Source organism: Poecilia reticulata, chromosome 8, assembly GCF_904066995.2.
Source record: "Poecilia reticulata chromosome 8, P_reticulata-male-v2, whole genome shotgun sequence".
Lineage (NCBI taxonomy): Eukaryota > Metazoa > Chordata > Actinopteri > Cyprinodontiformes > Poeciliidae > Poecilia > Poecilia reticulata.
The window spans coordinates 22647194-22664717 of NC_088837.1; the positions used below are offsets into that span (position 1 = coordinate 22647194).

At 39.6% G+C, this 17524-nt stretch overlaps 2 protein-coding genes across 10 annotated transcripts in view; both read right to left on the reverse strand.

Moving 5' to 3' along the window:
- The window catches only part of spop (speckle type BTB/POZ protein), an 84608-nt gene extending 81159 nt beyond the window's left edge, over nucleotides 1-3449 (reverse strand). For 2 of the 8 annotated variants that reach the window (XR_014088728.1, XM_081610247.1), the window contains exon 1: nucleotides 2314-3448. The gene's annotated coding sequence lies outside the window, so the exon portion shown is untranslated. Of the gene's footprint in view, nucleotides 1-2313 lie in introns of all 8 variants that reach the window. The other 6 variants (XR_014088726.1, XR_014088723.1, XR_014088724.1 and 3 more) reach the window with 6 other exon arrangements.
- A 3863-nt stretch (nucleotides 3450-7312) lies between these two features.
- Nucleotides 7313-17524, reverse strand: part of LOC145552612 (uncharacterized) — a 45414-nt gene continuing 35202 nt past the window's right edge. The window contains exons 2-3 of one of the 2 annotated variants that reach the window (XM_081610249.1): nucleotides 13613-13883; nucleotides 7313-7488 (exon numbers count right to left, since the gene is read on the reverse strand). In XM_081610249.1, coding sequence (XP_081466375.1) covers nucleotides 7387-7488; nucleotides 13613-13861 — 351 coding nt within the window. In that variant the 5' untranslated portion in view covers nucleotides 13862-13883 and the 3' untranslated portion in view covers nucleotides 7313-7386. Of the gene's footprint in view, nucleotides 7489-13612; nucleotides 17228-17524 lie in introns of those variants that run through there. The other variant, XM_081610250.1, reaches the window with a different exon arrangement.

Below are 17524 nucleotides of genomic sequence, written 5' to 3' on the forward strand. Positions count from 1 at the left end.
TGTAAATGACCTTGAGAAATAATGAGATTTGGTTAAATATAAAAATAAGCTTTAATGCTAAAAGATTATCAAATTTCACAATCCATACATATCATCCAAATGGAACATCATGCTTCTTAGGTTACATTCACCATCCAGCGCTGGGGCCAAGTGACAAGAAGCCAAGTGAGGCAAAGATTGTAGCAAGTTTAGCTTTTTATTCATCTCTGCAATCTGGACCCTCCCTAAACGGTACTCTAATCAGTTTCAGTCTGTTTACATACGACTGCCAGCAGTCACATTTAAACATGGTTATGTATGCTACAGCGTGTTAAGCAGATGAAAGAGGCTAAAAGAGATGGAGGAAAATACAGAATCCATAACATCAAGAATGAGGGGGAAAATGGAACAGGAGATCAATAGACGGATTGGCGCAGCGTCTGCAGTAAAGTGGGCGCTGGACCAGTCTGTCGTGGTGAAGAGACAGCTGGATCAAAAAGCAAAGGTCTCCATTTGCCAGTCGATCTACGTCCCTACCTTCATCTACGGCATAGATCTAAGGGTCTTGACTGAAAGAACAAGATCACAAACACAAGCGGCCAAAATTATTTTTTTCCATACGTTGTCTGGGCTCTCCCTTAGTGATGGGATGAGAAGCTCAGTCATCAGGAGGGACTCAGAGAAGAGCCGCTGATTTTTCACTTCGAGAGGAGTCAGCTGAGGTGGGTCAGGCATCAGATTAGGATGCCTTCTCAACACCTCCCTAGTGAGGTCATTTGGGCACGTCCTACCAGGAGGAGGCCCACAGGAAGACCCAGGACACGCTGGAGGAACTATGCTTCTTGGCTGGCCTGGGAACGCCTTGGGATCCCCCTGGAGAAGCTGGAAGAAGTGGCTGGGAGACGGAAGTCTGGGCCTCTGCTGACCCAGCAACCTGACTGCGGACAAGGGTAGATGATTGATTGATTGATTGATTTTTCTTCAACAGCTTATGGGTCTTATTAACACAAAATCAATGTGAAATTATTCTACCAGACTGAAAAGGTAGGGCACAATTATTTTTATTCCATTTAACACTTATTCCTCGTCAGTGGGTCACATGAAATTTAAGCTATTAAACACCAGTAATTTTTAACATTTGTAAATTTAAATTATGTAAAACAATGGAAAATGGCTAAAAAAAAATGGAAAACAAAAGTCTGTGCCCCATCTATAGAGACTGGTAGAATTAGTTCAAAGTGATTTTGAGTCAACAGGTCACATGACCTGGAAGCTATTGAAGAAAAACTCATTTTTGATGAAAAAATTTGTTAAAAAATGGAAAATGGCTAAAAATGGAAAACAAATGTTTGTTTCCCATCTATAGAGACTATTCTAATAATTTCAAAGTGATTCTGGGTCAATTGGTCACATGACCTAGAAGCTATTGAAGAAAAACACTCAATTTTGACCAAAAAAATTCCTAAAAAATTAAAATTGAGTGAAAATGGAAAACAAAATTCGGTGCCCCATCTATAGAGGCTAGTATAAAAATTTTAAAGTGATTTTGAGTCAACAGGTCACATGACCTGGAAGCTATTTTAGAAAAACACCATTTTGACAAAAATAATTCCTAAAAAATAGAAAATGGCTAAAAATGGAAAACAAAAGTCTGTGCCACATCTATAGAGACTAGTATAATTATTTCAAAGTGAATTTGAGTCAATAGGTCAGATGACTTGGAAGCTATTGAAGAAAACATTATTTAATATTAAAATTATTGAAAATATTGTACAAAACTTAAAATTAATAGATGATAGTGTCTCATTTAAAAGCATGAATTAGTACTGACAGTTGGTTACAATTCAAGGCATTTATTAGCATTTGTTTGACAGGAGTGTTAGGTTCGGTAATTTCTTGATAGTCCCCTAAGTGAACCTTCGGGGGCTTTGGCCGGGAGCGTTGGAGAACCTCTGGCCGACATTAGCGTTCATAAAACGGATACGCTTACTCTGCGGAGCTCGAATATCGAATATCCAACTTGAAACTAACTTCACTGCGGTGTATTTGCCAAATACTTGGCAGCCATCTTTTCACATAACATCTGGTTTTCAAATTATGAACTTCCGATTCCAACAGACCAATTACACCTAAATTTCTAACGGTCATAAGACCTGCGTTTCAAACAGCACAAAACTCCCAAAAAACTGAAGGATTACAACAGAAGAATCCTTCTCAGTTCATTGACTCGTGGCGGAGTCAAACCAAACCAGCAAGCGAGATGCCTGGCGTTAGCCTTCAGCAGCGTTAGCCTTCAGCAGCGTGAAGCATATCAAAACCCGCAACAGCTCCTACCCCGAGATATCTTCTGGAGATGTCTTCTGGATCCGCCATTGGAACAGTTATTTGCCTTTTACCAATCTTTGACGGGTTGGGCGGATCCGCCAGGCACCTTGTAGGGATTCCTCAGGTCGACGGAAGCGATCCTCAACATCATTGTAGATCATCTTGGTCTATACATAATCGGGATGCTGCTAGTTCCAGACGCCATTTTTTGTCTCGGATATTTCAGGGACGCCAGCAGCCAAACAAACAAGGAGCCGAGACGCCATGGCCATGTCGCTCCTCTTCTGCTGCTGCTCTATTTTAACACAAAAATTGCTTCAGTAACTTCAAGGACAAAACTTCGAATAATGTTTCTGAAAAATAACTTGCCAGATAACAAAGGCAGCCATTTCAAACATGGCGTTCCTGCGGGCTACTCGCCCACTCTAGCTGAAGCAGGTCGACGCCAAGTTACGAAGCCGCATCAACACGGAGAATATTATGAGGTAGATCAACAACAGTTTTCCATCATTTAGGCTGGGCGTCGATGATTCTTTTGTGATCTTAGGAGATCATAAGAAACGGTTTTTTTGGCTTCATGTCTCCGTGCCGCCAGGTGCAAGACGGATCTTAATTAAAACGCAAACGTAGAAACTGCGTCATATTTGTATTCAGCACTGCGCATGCGCTTCACGCTCATGAAGAAACAAACATGGCGCCAATATAAATTATGAACTTGAAAAAAACGATAGAAATTACTAGGAAAATAATAAGTACTTTGTATCCCCCGATCAGGATGTTTGGACGGAAGTAATCATGGTCTTTTTTTTAATAGAAACAATATGTAAGTGGCACATTTGGTTCAGAAACCCAATGTAGATAAGCTCGTTTTATTTGGATCAACGTTGGAGCATTTACACACTTTCTTCGTGCTCACATATTCTCACAGAAACTCCCAGCTCTCAGTGAGAGCGAGGCATATTTATACTCATGTCTGTCTGTGTGCATAGAGTTTTCAAGCAGTCCAGATCTCTAGACTTTTGTTGAAGTGCTGTGAAAGTTTCCTGGAATCGTCCACAGCTGAGGCGCTTCAAACGTCTTATTTCTCCAGATCTGAATTCCTTCCTGAATTCCCAGGTCAGAGTGACACAGTACAATTCATTTTACTAAAACCTGCCTTAGTGCAAAACAGCCAAATAACATACTTACTAACTATTAACATAATTATTCCTCTACATTAGCACATTTAGCAACGAGTACATGAGGTGATTGGCAGCGCTAAGGCCTGCCTTCTGGCTCTGATTGGTTGTTTTTGTTCTTACCAAGTATTTCTGGTCTAGTTTCTAGTTCAATATCTTAGTACACTTGAAATAAGACAAAACTAACTTATAGATATAGACATTTTATTTAAGTCAATAATTCATTAATATCGATTAAGAAGTACTAGTTTCATTTGCAGATTATTTCACTTTAACAAGACACTTTTCCCATAAGTTAATTTATCTGCCAATGAATCTAGCACTTTTTAATCAATATTAAGGAATTATTTACTCAAAACAAGTGTGTATATCTTGCTGAAAAGTTACTTTTAAGTTAGTTTGTCTTATTTCAAGTGTGCTAATATATTTAAACTAGAAACGAGACCAAAAACACTTGGTAGGATTTTGTGTTTTTGCAGTGTGGAAAAGATCGGTGCATTTCTTCAGACAGCAGTAATAACAGAGGAAGAAGGTGGATGATGTCCGTCTTTTTACAGATTATCTGTGTCATATTGTGCTGTTATGACATGGTGACAGTATTAACAAACATGTCAAAGAAAATTTTTTCCTCTAAAAGTTACATATTATGATGATAACATCATTTCAGCTCATTGTTTTTGTAAGAGATAATCAATTTTCTGCTATCTTCCAGCTACAGCAGATCATGTTTTGTTCTATTTTTTTCTAAGAAGAACCCCACGGTTGAGATAATCGTAGATGTAGACTTCCTGCAGACGAAACGCTCTGCTTGACACCTAAATGCCAACAGCTATTTCTGCACTTCTGAAGTGAAAAAAAAAAAAAGATAACAACTGCAAAGTTACAGCCGCCAGAAAAATACCAAATAAGTGGGATGTTGTCGTATCTTTGTGTAGTAATCATCAGCCACCAGTTGGATTTGAGACCTGCACACAGGAGTTCACAGAAAGTCAGCAGCAGAGGACTCAACCGCGCTCCCGAAGAACTATTAAGATTACGCCAACAAAATGATTGGAGGTGTTACTGGAGGTGACAGAACCCTGTGTGTCCCCTTTCCAGCCCCAACCCTCCTAATTCATGTTAAGGTTACATGTGTTCCCCTCAATATTCGTTCACAGCGCTGAGCCTTTTTGCGAGGGTTATCAGATGGCGCTTAGTACTACGGTCAGCTCTGAAGGAGGAAAATGCCAGGCAGATAAAGATGCTGCACACACACACACACACACACACACACACACACACACACGCACACCCACGCACACACACACACGCACACACACACTCCCTCAGTGACATTTCAGATGTTCACTGTGAGTCTGGGACCGTAACAAACAGCTACACTCCAAGACGACTAATTCTTCTGTCTCGAGGAATACTCCCACTGCTGTCAAACTTTCAGCCCAAAACTTCATTTTCTGTCTTTTCGGCCATTTGAAATGACTCAAATTAAGTATTCTCATTGTGTCGTCTTTTGTCTAAATCGCCTGAAGTGAAGGATGCCTTTGGTGCAGCCCCCCTCTGAGATTATCACTCTCTTTAATGAAGTAATTTAAGACAGGCAGGCAGGCACTTTCCAATCTCTGAAGAGCCAATCAAATCCACCAGAGAAGCTCTTCCTTCTCTGGCAGACACCAAGATGGTGGCAACAGACAGACAGATGGAGGCAGGTAAAACATGAAACAACAAAACAAGCAAAGAGTGGTACTTGTTTTGTTTTTTTTACAAACATTACACACTTGTCCAAATTCTGCTTTCCCTTAAAGGGGACATATTACTCAAAATTCCTATCTTTGTACTTTTTTGTGTGTTTCTACTGCTTCTAAAAACAACCCAAGTACTTATAAAGAAAAACAACCCATCAAGTTTTTGGGAACAAGTTCAGGTTTTTTGGTGTCTGGAAAATGAGCTGTTTTGAAAACCTCCGGGAATGTAACGTCACAAATCAGCCAGCACTGCCCCGTTACCTAGCAACAACAGCGGAACTCTACCCGTTACCTAGCAACCCGGGATGAGTTCCAAAACATTTGGTCAGCTAGTTTTGCCGCTTTCTGCGCGGTACAATGGCTGCTGATAAAGGTAAGTGTTTTGTTGTTGACTTAGCATCCAGAAACCACTTGCTGCCTTCTTGTTGGCTCCAATTCTACTTTTCAAAAATGAATAGTGGGATAATTTTTCAACTGTTTGCAGCCATTTTCACGTGCGAATGTAAACTCAGAGTTAGGGTTAATTAATTCTGGAAAAAATGATCTTTTAGGAGTAATTCTACTGCACAGTACTTTTTAGTTTGGTAACTTTATCATGAAGCATCGCTACGCTTACTTGAGTAAAATTTCTAGTAAATGAAGAACAAGCTTCAGGTCAAAAAAAGGCCATTTTGTTCCGTAACAAAAGGAAGGAAATTAAAAAAGCAAAGCCTGAAATAAGCGCGAAGGCAAAACAAACAAGCAGGAACAGAAAAACTCTTTGAAAATGAATTCTACAAAGAAATAAATAAAAGCAATCATTAACCAGCTCAAGCGAACTTAACAGAGATCCGAGGGAGACAACATAGGAGGCAGAAGTGGTGGGAGCCAGTGGGTTGCTGCAGCAACTGAAATTAGAGCCGCAGACGACAAGAGAAATGAGAATGTGTGGGAACAAACCAGGTGAAACAGATTGAGAGGGGAATAAAGACGCATAAGAGATGGAGGAAGAAAAAAAAACACCAGGGTATTTATAGTCCTCACAGTAACAGAACTTCTACTTCAAGTTATTCAACACTAATTTCTTAGCATGAACCATAAGTGTCAAACTCGAAGCCCGTGGGCCAAATCCGGCCCGCCGTAGCTTCTTATGTGGCCCTCTAGATTAAACACTAAATGTGCTTAGATATTATATTTATCAAATCAATGCAGTTTTTATGTTTTACTGCCAAATCACATCAGTCAGTCCCTCCAGTTTCTTGAGAATTATTGTGGAAATTCACATAAAATCAACAAATCGCTGCAGTTTTTAGTTCTAATACATATTTGGGAGTTAAATTAATATTTTTCTCAAAAACTTTCTTACTTGTGCTATGCAGGTGCCTCAGGATTAATTGATATTAGATTATAGTCCATATAAAAAGTTGCATTTACCATCATAGGTAAGTAAGCACAAATATTTCCAAATTATTACCACAAACACTTTGACTTTTATTGCAAAAAATCACAAACAGTATCACCAAATTCTGGAGTGACTGAAAAGATGTTGAATAATATCATTTAATTTAAAAATTAATTGGTATTTTAGGTTTTATCAATGCATTCTGGCACAACCGGCCCTTTAAGAGCATTCAGGATCTTTATCTGGCCCAAAATGAGTTTGACACCACTGCTGTAAACAGATTAAAACTACACTTTTAAACCACAGATTTCTACAAAAGCATGAAGAAAATAAATGAGGCAACTTTTCAGTAAGCAAAAAATTCACTCTATGTTATATTCTGAAGAACTACAAGCAGGTATTAAGCACCTTTTTCCTCCCTCGGCTGCTTCAGTGAGATGGATAACTGGTTTATAGGGTCTCAGTGTTAAAACATTAAATGTCAATACTGGTCTCAAGGGAGGGAATAATTAAAGCATAAAGATCTAAAAGCCTTGTCACATGTGGTTGGGCCAGCTGTCACAACTGTCTGTTCATATTTGGAGCCGTAACAAGGATGGCTGGACCAAAGCAGCAGCAGAGTAATGGCTGAGCATTAAATGTCAGCTGACTGAGCTACAGTATAACTAAAGGCTACCACAATAAAGCCCAGCCACTGAGAACAAGCCTGGCATTTAACATAACACACCAGCTATATTTCACGCTGTAGACCTTTGCTCCCAAGCGGGTTGTTACAGTAGATCTATGGTCCGCTCCACGGTCGGTCCGCTCCACGGTCGGTCCGCTCCACGGTCGGTCCGCTCCGACGTCGCCCAGCGGTTGGCGCAAACGCATTCGCTGCTTCCTGCCATTACAAAAAAAATAAATCAATCAATCTCTTTATTTAGACACAATTATGGTCCAGACAAAACAAGAACAATAAAAAGAAGAAAAGAAATAGAAATAAAAAATATATATATAATGAAATAATCAATCACTGACATATAAACTGATGCGCCAATGATTCCACAAACTGGAGAAGAACCTCAGTGAGCTTTGAATAGGATTGGTCAAAGTCTGAATGATGCTGTTTGCAGAGTTTGTTAATCTACACATACATCTGTGCGTAATGTTTTGAAGCACAGCAGCGCAGGTTGGTACTGGCACTACACCATCGGGGCACCCTAAGCAGCATCCTCGTGCCATCATTATAAGCATCCTGAAGTTTATTCATACTGCTTTTCCTGTAACGCCGCCACAGGTGGGCTGTATACATTGGAGTACAGTATGCTTTAAAAAGTGCAATTTTGACAGGTGCTGAGCACATGGAGAACCTCCAAAAAAGAATATTAGCTTGTTGTACATATTGAGTACAACGCTGCCTGTAAATGTCTTTATCATCAGACAGGTCAGCGGTGTTGTAATGTCTAGAGGTGTGCCGATCGATCGGCCACCAATCATAATCGGCCGATTTCAGTGAAAAAGTGTATGATCGGTGATCGCCGATCAAGGTCCCTCGTTGCCAATCACACAAACCGATCACCTGCATCTCATTTCTCAGCCTGTCTGTGCAGCTGGTCTCCTCTTTCCTTCACTCTGCGCAAACGCGCAGCAACAAATCCTAAGCGATGTGTAACTATAACGCACTGAGTGAATGGGGAAGTTTGCATGTTGCGGCGGAAAATTGAAGCAGGTCAAAATGCATCAACACAACGAATCTAATACGACATAAAAACAATGACATACTTGAGGAGTTTGGCTACATCGAGGCTCACTGCAGTAAAAAAGACATGGAGGATCAGATAGCAGGAAAAGCAGCGCACAGCTACAAACACTCACCCGGATTAGCATGACGGTCAGAAAGCTAAACAAATAACCCGCAAAATTATTTAAGTCTTCGAGCTGCGATGTAAGACGCTGGTTCTGCTCTCGCTGTTGAACCGCTGCTACGCGCTACAAGGTAGTAATATTTCACAGACGGAGCGCCGCTTCTGCTCCACCTGGTAGTGACTCTCACACCGAACCTCTGCTTAAAGCTGCAGCATCTAACCTAAAAAAATACATTTTACATACTTATTAAAACTTTTGCTGTCCTAACATGAGACAGATAATCTCTAAAAATAATAATCGATCTCCTCCCTGCTCTGCATAATTACTCCGCTCAGTCAGAAACAGTCACTCAGAACTAGCAGTAAGCAGCTAGCCGCCATGCTATCAGGAAGTTTTCATTCAGTAACTCAGGATTGTTTATTGTAATGGATCCTGTATTTGCCTTTGAATGTTAAGTTTTATACTTTAACTTTTTGGCAATGTTGAGAGGTTTTATTTTGGCTCTGCATTATTTAGCCTCTTCAGAGCCTCCATATGTTATCAGTCTGTTAAAGATAGTATTACCGATAGCAGTACAATTTGCACAATGCCTGTTTTGTTTTATTCTTGGAAAAAGTTATTAAAAACAAGTTTTTGTCTAAATTAAGGTGAATTCATGGTTCCTTTTTCCATATAATGCAACAGGTAGGGCTTTTGATTAAAAAAAAAAATTATTATGTGATCAGTATTGGTGATCGGCCCTCATGGGTGATCGGAATCGGTATCGGAATTACAGGCCGATCTCCAACCTCCCACTCATCAGCAAAATTATTGAAAAAGCTGTTTTTAAACAATTAAATAACTTCCTAACAATAACAAACTGCTTTGACTCCTTCCAGTCTGGTTTTCGTGCTCACCACAGCACGGAGACGGCCTAGTCAAAGTGTTCAATGACATCCATATAAATACAGACTGTGGGAGAACCACAGTGCTGGTTCTGTTGGACCTCAGTGCAGCTTTCGACACTGTTGACCACGACATTTTACTGAATCGACTGGAGAGTTGGGTCGGACTCTCCGGTCCAGTGCTCAACTGGTTTGAATCTTACATAAAGAACAGGGATTTCTTTGTTTCAATCGGAAACTTCTCATCAGAGAGGTCAAAGGTCACATGTGGGGTACCCCAAGGTTCAATCCTAGGACCCCTTCTTTTCAATATTTATATTCTCCCACTGGCTCAGGTTATAACAGGACATAGGATCAGCTACCACAATTATGCGGATGATACACAGCTTTACATCACGATGTCACCAGGTGACCTTTGACCCCATCCAATTACTGAATAGATGCTTAGAACAGATCAATGTGTGGATGTGCCAAAACTTTCTCCAGCTGAACAGAAACAAAACTGAAGTTATTATATTTGGACCTAAAGATGAGCGAACCAGAATCAACGCACAGCTTCAGTTATTACAACTAAAAACCAGCGATCAGCCCGAAACCTGGGAGTAGTGATGGACTCTGACCTGAACCTTCAGAGCCACAAAGTCGGCCTTCTACCACCTGAAGAACATCTCCAGGATTAGAGGACTGATGTCTCAGCACGATCTAGATAAACTCATCCATGCGTTTATCTTTAGCCGTATTGATTACTGCAACAGCGTCTTCACAGGTCTGACTAATAAATCAATCAAACAGCTGCAGCTGATCCAGAAGCTGCTGCTCGGGTTCTCACTAAAACCAGGAAGATAGAGCACATAACACCAGTTTTAAAGTCCCTACACTGGCTCCCTGTAGCTCAAAGAATAGACTTTAAAATACTGATGTTAGTTTATAAATCTCTGAACGGTTTAGCACCACAATACCTTAAAGATCTGTTATTGTTGTACCAACCGTCTAGACCCCTCAGATCTTCTGGTTCTGGTTCTGCATCCCCAGAACCAGAACCAGACGAGGAGAAGCAGCATTCAGTTTCTATGCACCGCAGATTTGGAACAAACTTCCAGAAAACTGTAAAACAGCTGAAACACTGGGTGCCTTTAAATCTCAACTTAAAATCCACCTGTTTAGAGTTGCTTATGTCTAAATTAGGGTTAGAGTGCGGGTTTTGATGTCTTCCATGTTTTTATGTCTTTAATGTTTTTAATTTCTTTTTCTTTCTTTTCAACGTTTTAATGATGTAATGTTTTTTTTGTCTTTTTTTTTAAATCTCTTTCACACTGTTTATTTCTGTTTTTATTTTAATTATGTAAAGCACTTTGAAATGCCTTGCTGCTGAAATGTGCTATACAAATAAAACTTTATTGATTGATTGATTGATCGGCAGGAAAAAACCTGATCGGCACATCTCTAGTAATGTCCCAAATATTTGACCTCTTCACTGACCTGGAGGATGCTGCCAGACAGGGTGAAGTCAGGAAAAGATAATTTAGTGTCTTTTTTGCATTGTATTTAATGTCATGCTGTAACCCACACTGAGAGCAAACCCTCAACAGTTGCTGCAGACAAGCACTGTATGGACAGAATATCACAAGATCATCAGCGTACATCAGGTGGTTGATGGTTCCATTACCAACCTGACAGCCAGTCCTACATTGATTCAGCAGCTTAGATAAATCATCCATATACAGGTTAAAAAGGCAAGGAGATAAAATGCTGCCTTGTCGCACACCATTACCCACATAAAAAGAAGATGATACAGAGTTTCCCCATTTTACAGACATATTCTGGTGAGCATACCAATACACTAATATTCTTAATAAATATTTCGAAACTCCTCTCTCATGCAATTTATGAAACAATTTGTCATGATTAACATGATCAAATGCTTTTGAAGCATCAATAAAACACATAAAAATAGTGGTATTATGTCTCTTGTATAAATCTAAGATTTCCTTGAGAGCAAAAATGCACATATCGGTGCCAAGTTTTGGTTTAAAACCAAACCGATTATCAGATGTGGCTATAAACGTCTCGATTCTGCTTAACAAAGCCTTCTCCAAAACTTTTGATAAGCTAATGGCCAGAACTATGGGCCGATGGTTGTCTTTGCTATTTATTTTACCAGCCTTATCTTTTGCAATAGGTACTAAAATCACAGACAACATAGCATTTGGTAAAATGCCATGAATTAAAAACCCGGTGAAACAAATAGCCAGGAAAACTTTTCCTACTTGCAAATTTTAAGTGCTCAGTAAATATCACCATATGCCTTATTATTTTTCAACTTCTTAACAATGTCACTAACTTCTTGTGAAGAAATAACATCTTCATGCATGTCTATGTTCTCTATCACAAAGGGATGGTTTAAAACCATCCCTTTGGTTTTAAACCAAAGGGATGGTTTAATTCCTACAATTAAACAGTTCATAATAGTGTTTCTTCCATGAATTAATAATTTTGTCTGGTCCAGTTACACCATCAATATTTGTTGGCAAGGATGCTTTTAGATTGTTAACTCTTTTTATTTCTTTCCAAAATTCAGAAGGACTGTTGAGTTGTAATTTTCTTGCTAGTGACTCTGATTTAAGTGCATTTTAATTCCTCTTAATAAACCGGAAGGCATATTTAAAGCTAGCATTTGCTCTCTTCTTGTAGTCAAATACAGGACCATGTCTGGGTTTGCCTGATTCAACCCCCAGTCTAAAAGCCCTTCTGGCCTCTGCACGAAGCTCTTTAGCATAATCATTCCATCCTGGCTTTGCTTTATGTTTTTAAGTTTTATTCAAAGACCTGCCTGAAATAAGAAGGGATTCTACAACCTTCTCATACAGTGAGCACAACTCTTTGCCATGTTGTTCATTTTTACAGTTTATGTCTAAACATGTAACTGCACTTGTTGGTAAAACAATATCATTCAACAGGATTTCAGAGTGGATGCGGAACAAATTGAGATCCTGCTCAGGCAAATTGTTCCAATATATATTTTCTTCTTGTGTATCATTATTCATGGGCAAAAGGTCTGGTAAATTGCCCATTTTTATAGACAAGGAAAAGGGAATATGATCAGATGTTGCAAATTCATAATTAATCCTGATGGTCTCTAAAGAGTCATGTGCATCTTCAGTGCAGATACAGCGGTCTAACCATGATGTTGTGTGCCACGCTTCACTGATGTAAGTGTAGCTGTCAACAGGCAAAAGCATACTGCTAGAGAGAATCAACTCATTGGTGGAACAAAACTGTTTTAGGTGATTGGAAAACAAGGATTTACAATCTGTCACATCAGCATTCATATCACCCACAATGAAAAAACAGGTGGATGGATTGTCCTGGATAAATGACACAACATATGCCAGCCTATTAAGATATTCATCTTCATTCTCTGGATTTTCGTAATTTTATTTCCAAAACTGAACTCGAGTCCTATAGCCCAATCAATGTCCAGTCTGATTAAATCACGCACATTGTATGATACTATATTAATGTTCATTTGTGTATGACGGATTTCCGTGCGGCTGCACAGTGGCGCAGTTGGTAGAGCTGTTGCCTTGCAGCAAGAAGGTTCTGGGTTCGATTCCCGGCCCCGGTCTTTCTGCATGGAGTTTGCATGTTCTCCCTGTGCATGCGTGGGTTTTCTCCGGGTACTCCGGTTTCCTCCCACAGTCCAAAAACATGACTGTTAGGTTAATTGGTCTCTCCAAATTGCCCCTAGGTGTGAGTGTGTGTGTGCATGGTTGTGTGTCTCTGTGTTGCCCTGTGACAGACTGGCGACCTGTCCAGGGTGACCCCGCCTCTCGCCCGGCACGCCAGCTGGAGATGGGCACCAGCAACCCTCCCGACCCCACTGAGGGACAAGGGTGAAAGAAAATGGATGGATGGATGGATGGATGGATTTCCGTGCTAGAACACGATTCCTCTCGTGAAGCATCAGATGTAATCGCAGGTACATGGCGTTGTAACTCAGCATCACTCCCTGGTCCGGAGGCCACACTGTCCGTTTTAGCTCTGTGTTTACGCGCCTCAAAATAGCGGCGGACATAAGTGCCCGCTGGCCAGAGTTGTGGTTTCGTACATTTCAGACACTTCGTCAAACTCTGCCCTGACCTGGAAAGAGCTAAATCTCTTATGATTGGAGTCAATCCTTCGACATTTCCCATGCTTCCCCAATTTTCCAGACAAATAGGAAGATAGTGTTCCGGCATCTAGCTCAGGAGAGAACCAAGTTGCAAACACACTCACCAGTTTGGTTCTAATCACTGGAATGTTGTCCTCGGTTCCAGTTCCAATTATCCCAACGTTTCTCCGCTGCTCCTTGTTGTAGTCCACTCCTCTGCCGTTCTGAATCACTGCGTCTGGAGGCCGCTTCTGCTTTCGAGCCGCCCTCCTCACAACGGTGCTCCATGCTTGGGACTGGGACAGCGCGTCCTCACTCTTTCCCGATAGCTCCGGTGCTAGCGCCGCTGCAGGTCCCTGTGCTGGGCCCGCCATTTCGCCCGACGGCTCGGATAAGCTGCAAAGAATCTCAACAGCAGTTAGGAGTAGAAATACTTCATAATAAAGTTACTCAAGTAAAAATAAAAAGTACAGCACAAACGTGTCTTTATCAAAAAAGTTACTCAAGTAAGTGTAACTGAGTAAATGTAACTAGATACTAACCAACTTTGGTTAGTTCCTAGAAATTTTTCACAAATATTAAGGATTTATTCACTTAAATCAAGCTAATATTTCTTGCTGAAAAGCTACAGTTAGTTTTGTCTTATTTCAAGTGTACTAATATATTTGCAGTAAAAACTAGAGAAGAACACTTTGTGTTTTTACAGTGCAAGTCTAATCTTATAATACCGACCCTGCTGGCAGATGACTGACGTATGATTAGTGTACACTAAGTGTGGATCTGCGGCTACGTCTGCTGTTGGTGTGGCTACGCATGGCAGGCAGCTGCCGACGGCCATGACTGGCAGGTCAGACGAGCCCCCCCGATCTGCTCAGGCGTGCAGATCCAGATCTTTTTGACTGATCTGAAGTGGCTTCAATTAAGTGAAGCAGCCAAGTGTGAGGGAGGCGACTCGACAGATTTTGGAGGGTGGAGTGAGCAGGGCCTCGCCAGTCTCAACCTTTTTCTTCCTTTTCTCTTAGCTAATTGCTAAGTATCCACATGGAAACACTTGTCATTGTGATCTCAGCAAATTGGCGGTAAGCGTAGGGTCAGCGTGGAACGTCTCTGGTTTATGTAATCAGGTTTTTACACAGGATCAACACAGCGTTGTTTTCAATAATCTACATTATCTACAGATGACACTAAACATAAGGTAAGTTACTTTATTTAGACATATTTTCTAATGGGAGCACACTTTAGTCAATATTTGTCTGAATGGATGTTCGTACCGGTTTTGAAAAGACTGAAGTGAGGATTTTATTTGTTAACGTTGACTAAAGTTGTTTATTTTGACACTTTAATAGTCACTTATTATTTGTGTTGAGTTATTTTTGCTTCATTTGTTTCACATGTATTTTTTGGCTAATTATTTTTTTATTCTTCATTACGTTTCGTCTCTTGCAATGAGGCAAGTTTTGGTTACTATGACGATGTAGAATGACAGAAAAAAAAGTCAATTTCTACCAAAAAAGTCAGAAATTTTTAGATTGAGCTCAGAATTTTTTTTGCAGTTTGACGAGTCGCGAAAAAATATCCATGAATTCATCTAAAAAGATTCATCTCAGAATAAAAAATTTTTTAAGTAAATTTTTGGCTTTCCAAACATATGTTACGACTGGCTCAATGTCATAACAAAAACGGGAGACCATGCAGGGGTTAAAGTGTAGAACAATGAATATTTATTAACAAAACAACAATGGATTGTGGATATCATTATCAGTGGTGGAATGCAAATGCTTGGATGTGTTGTATGAGTGCATATGGAAGTGTTGAAGTGCCAAAACAAAGACAAACGCAAATGTGCCAAAAGGAGGGGAGCTGAGGCCTGGCAACAAAACACCACAAGCGTCAATCGCAGAGTGGACGCCGAAGGCGACCCAGAAGACTGAGACAGCCCCCAATCAACCTGATCAGTACCACCTGTAAAGGGGTGGAGCACAAAGACAGACAACAAGACACCTGCAGCCCAACCCTGAAGGCCCAGGGCCGTAACACATAGAAAAAAAGAGGAGTAAATTTCTGACAAAAATGTCAGACATTTGAGATTAACGTCAGGTATTTTCTAGAAAAACAAAGACATTTTTGTGTTTGAAAAGTCAAACATTTGCTGAAAAAAAACTTCCAAGTTTTTATTTCACAAATTTCTGAGATTAATCTCAAAGGTTGAGTGTTTTACAGAAAGTTTTTAACTTCTCAAACTCAGAAATGTCCTTGTTTTTTTCTAGAAAAATGTCCAATATTAATCTCAAATTTTCAGTTTTTTTCTGCCAAATATTTGACTTTCTAGACTGTATAGCCAAAAAAGTCAGACAATTTTAGATTCATCTCAAAAGTTTTCTAGAAAAACAGAAATTTCAGAGTTTGTAAAGTCAGAAAGCTGAAGGAAAAAAATGTATTCTCAAAAATGTTGGCGATAAAAACCTAAATTTCTAAACTTCCAAAGTTAAACAACTCAGAAATATCCAAGTTTTATCTCAAAAATGTCTGAGATTATTTTCCAAATTTTAGCTTTTTTCTATCAAATTTTTTGACTTTTCAAACTCAGAAATAAAGACGTGTAAACTTCTGGCAAAAAGATCAGACATTTGATAGAAAAAAGCTCAGAAACTTTAAAATTTTCTAGAAAAAATTTGTTAGAAAAATCACAAATTTTGAGATTACAAAAACTTGGAAAGTTTGAAAAGTCATAAATTTACTAGAAAAAAATAAAATTTTGAGATTGATCTCAGAAATGTCCACGTTCCTTCTGGCAAATATGTGACTTTTGGTGGTAGGATGAGGCGGTTTTTTTTGCATCACACGAGTCACATGATCAACATCCGGACGTTAGCACTGGCGCAAACCACAAAGAAGACGATTGCATTTATTATTTAATGTAAACACTGAAATTCCAAAATTATGTGGAAAATTGCCAAATTTGTAACAGAAACGCAGCTAATATTGTTCAAAATATTTGCATAGATTGCTTTGACACCCTAATTTGGGGTTAATGCACTGCAGACTGAAACAGGCTGCCACAATATTCCTGGGTTTCCTGAACCTGGCGCAGACCAGAGCACGTCTCCTCCAGATCTCGCCCTCATTTGGAAATCACCTACATCAAAGCGCCTTGCACATCTGCTCCATTTCCTGCTGCCATGCTAGCCAGCTGGAGTCTGTCCGTCAGTTTTCTGTCTTTAGGTGTCTCAGTCCTGCGTGTCTGTCCAGAGTTTGAGTTTCTTGGCAGCTTCCTTACATTAACAGGGAGAGAAAAAAAACCCAAACATGGCTGTAGTTTGAGAGGAAGAGTGGGAGTGAGCGCGTGCCTTATCAAATTCTTGCAAGAAACTCCTTGTCAAGTTGACTGCTTGTGTGCGCATCTGTTATTTAGAAGACTTGAATGCAGAACGCCTTTGGAAAAACACTGTCTGGGTGGCAGGATACTGAAAAGATAAATGTTCTACAAAACGGTTTTCTTCACCAGGCGGTTAAGAAAACATGAGGTTTTTGATGTTTAATTAAAAAACAATGATCAGAAGACAAACTGCACACAGCAGGGGTGTACAAACTTTTGCCATTATGGCAAAAAATGTCAAACTGAAACCAGCCAAGGACAAACTTATTTCTGAAGACTTTTGTTGTTTTATTACTTCAATTATATACTAAATAGACAATATTTTAATAAAGCAAAGTAGTCCAAAATTTTGTTGAAAATGAATCTAAAATCCTCGTGGATCCAAAGTATAAACACAATTGCTGTTTATTTGATTTAAAAAAAAAAACTTTTTTAAAATTTTCCTTGTTAATTAAAGAAAAATACTTTGTCTTGCATCAAATAAATAAATATTTTAAGAAAATTGTAGTTGTTGGTAAAAGTGGCAAATTAATAGAGATACTTGCTACAGTTTGAGTTGTGCAGACCAAAAACATTAAATCTGACCAAGTAGTTTTGTCCAGTTTACAGTGTAGATGTCTTATTTTTCACCAATACACAGGAGCTTATTTTAGGTAAATAA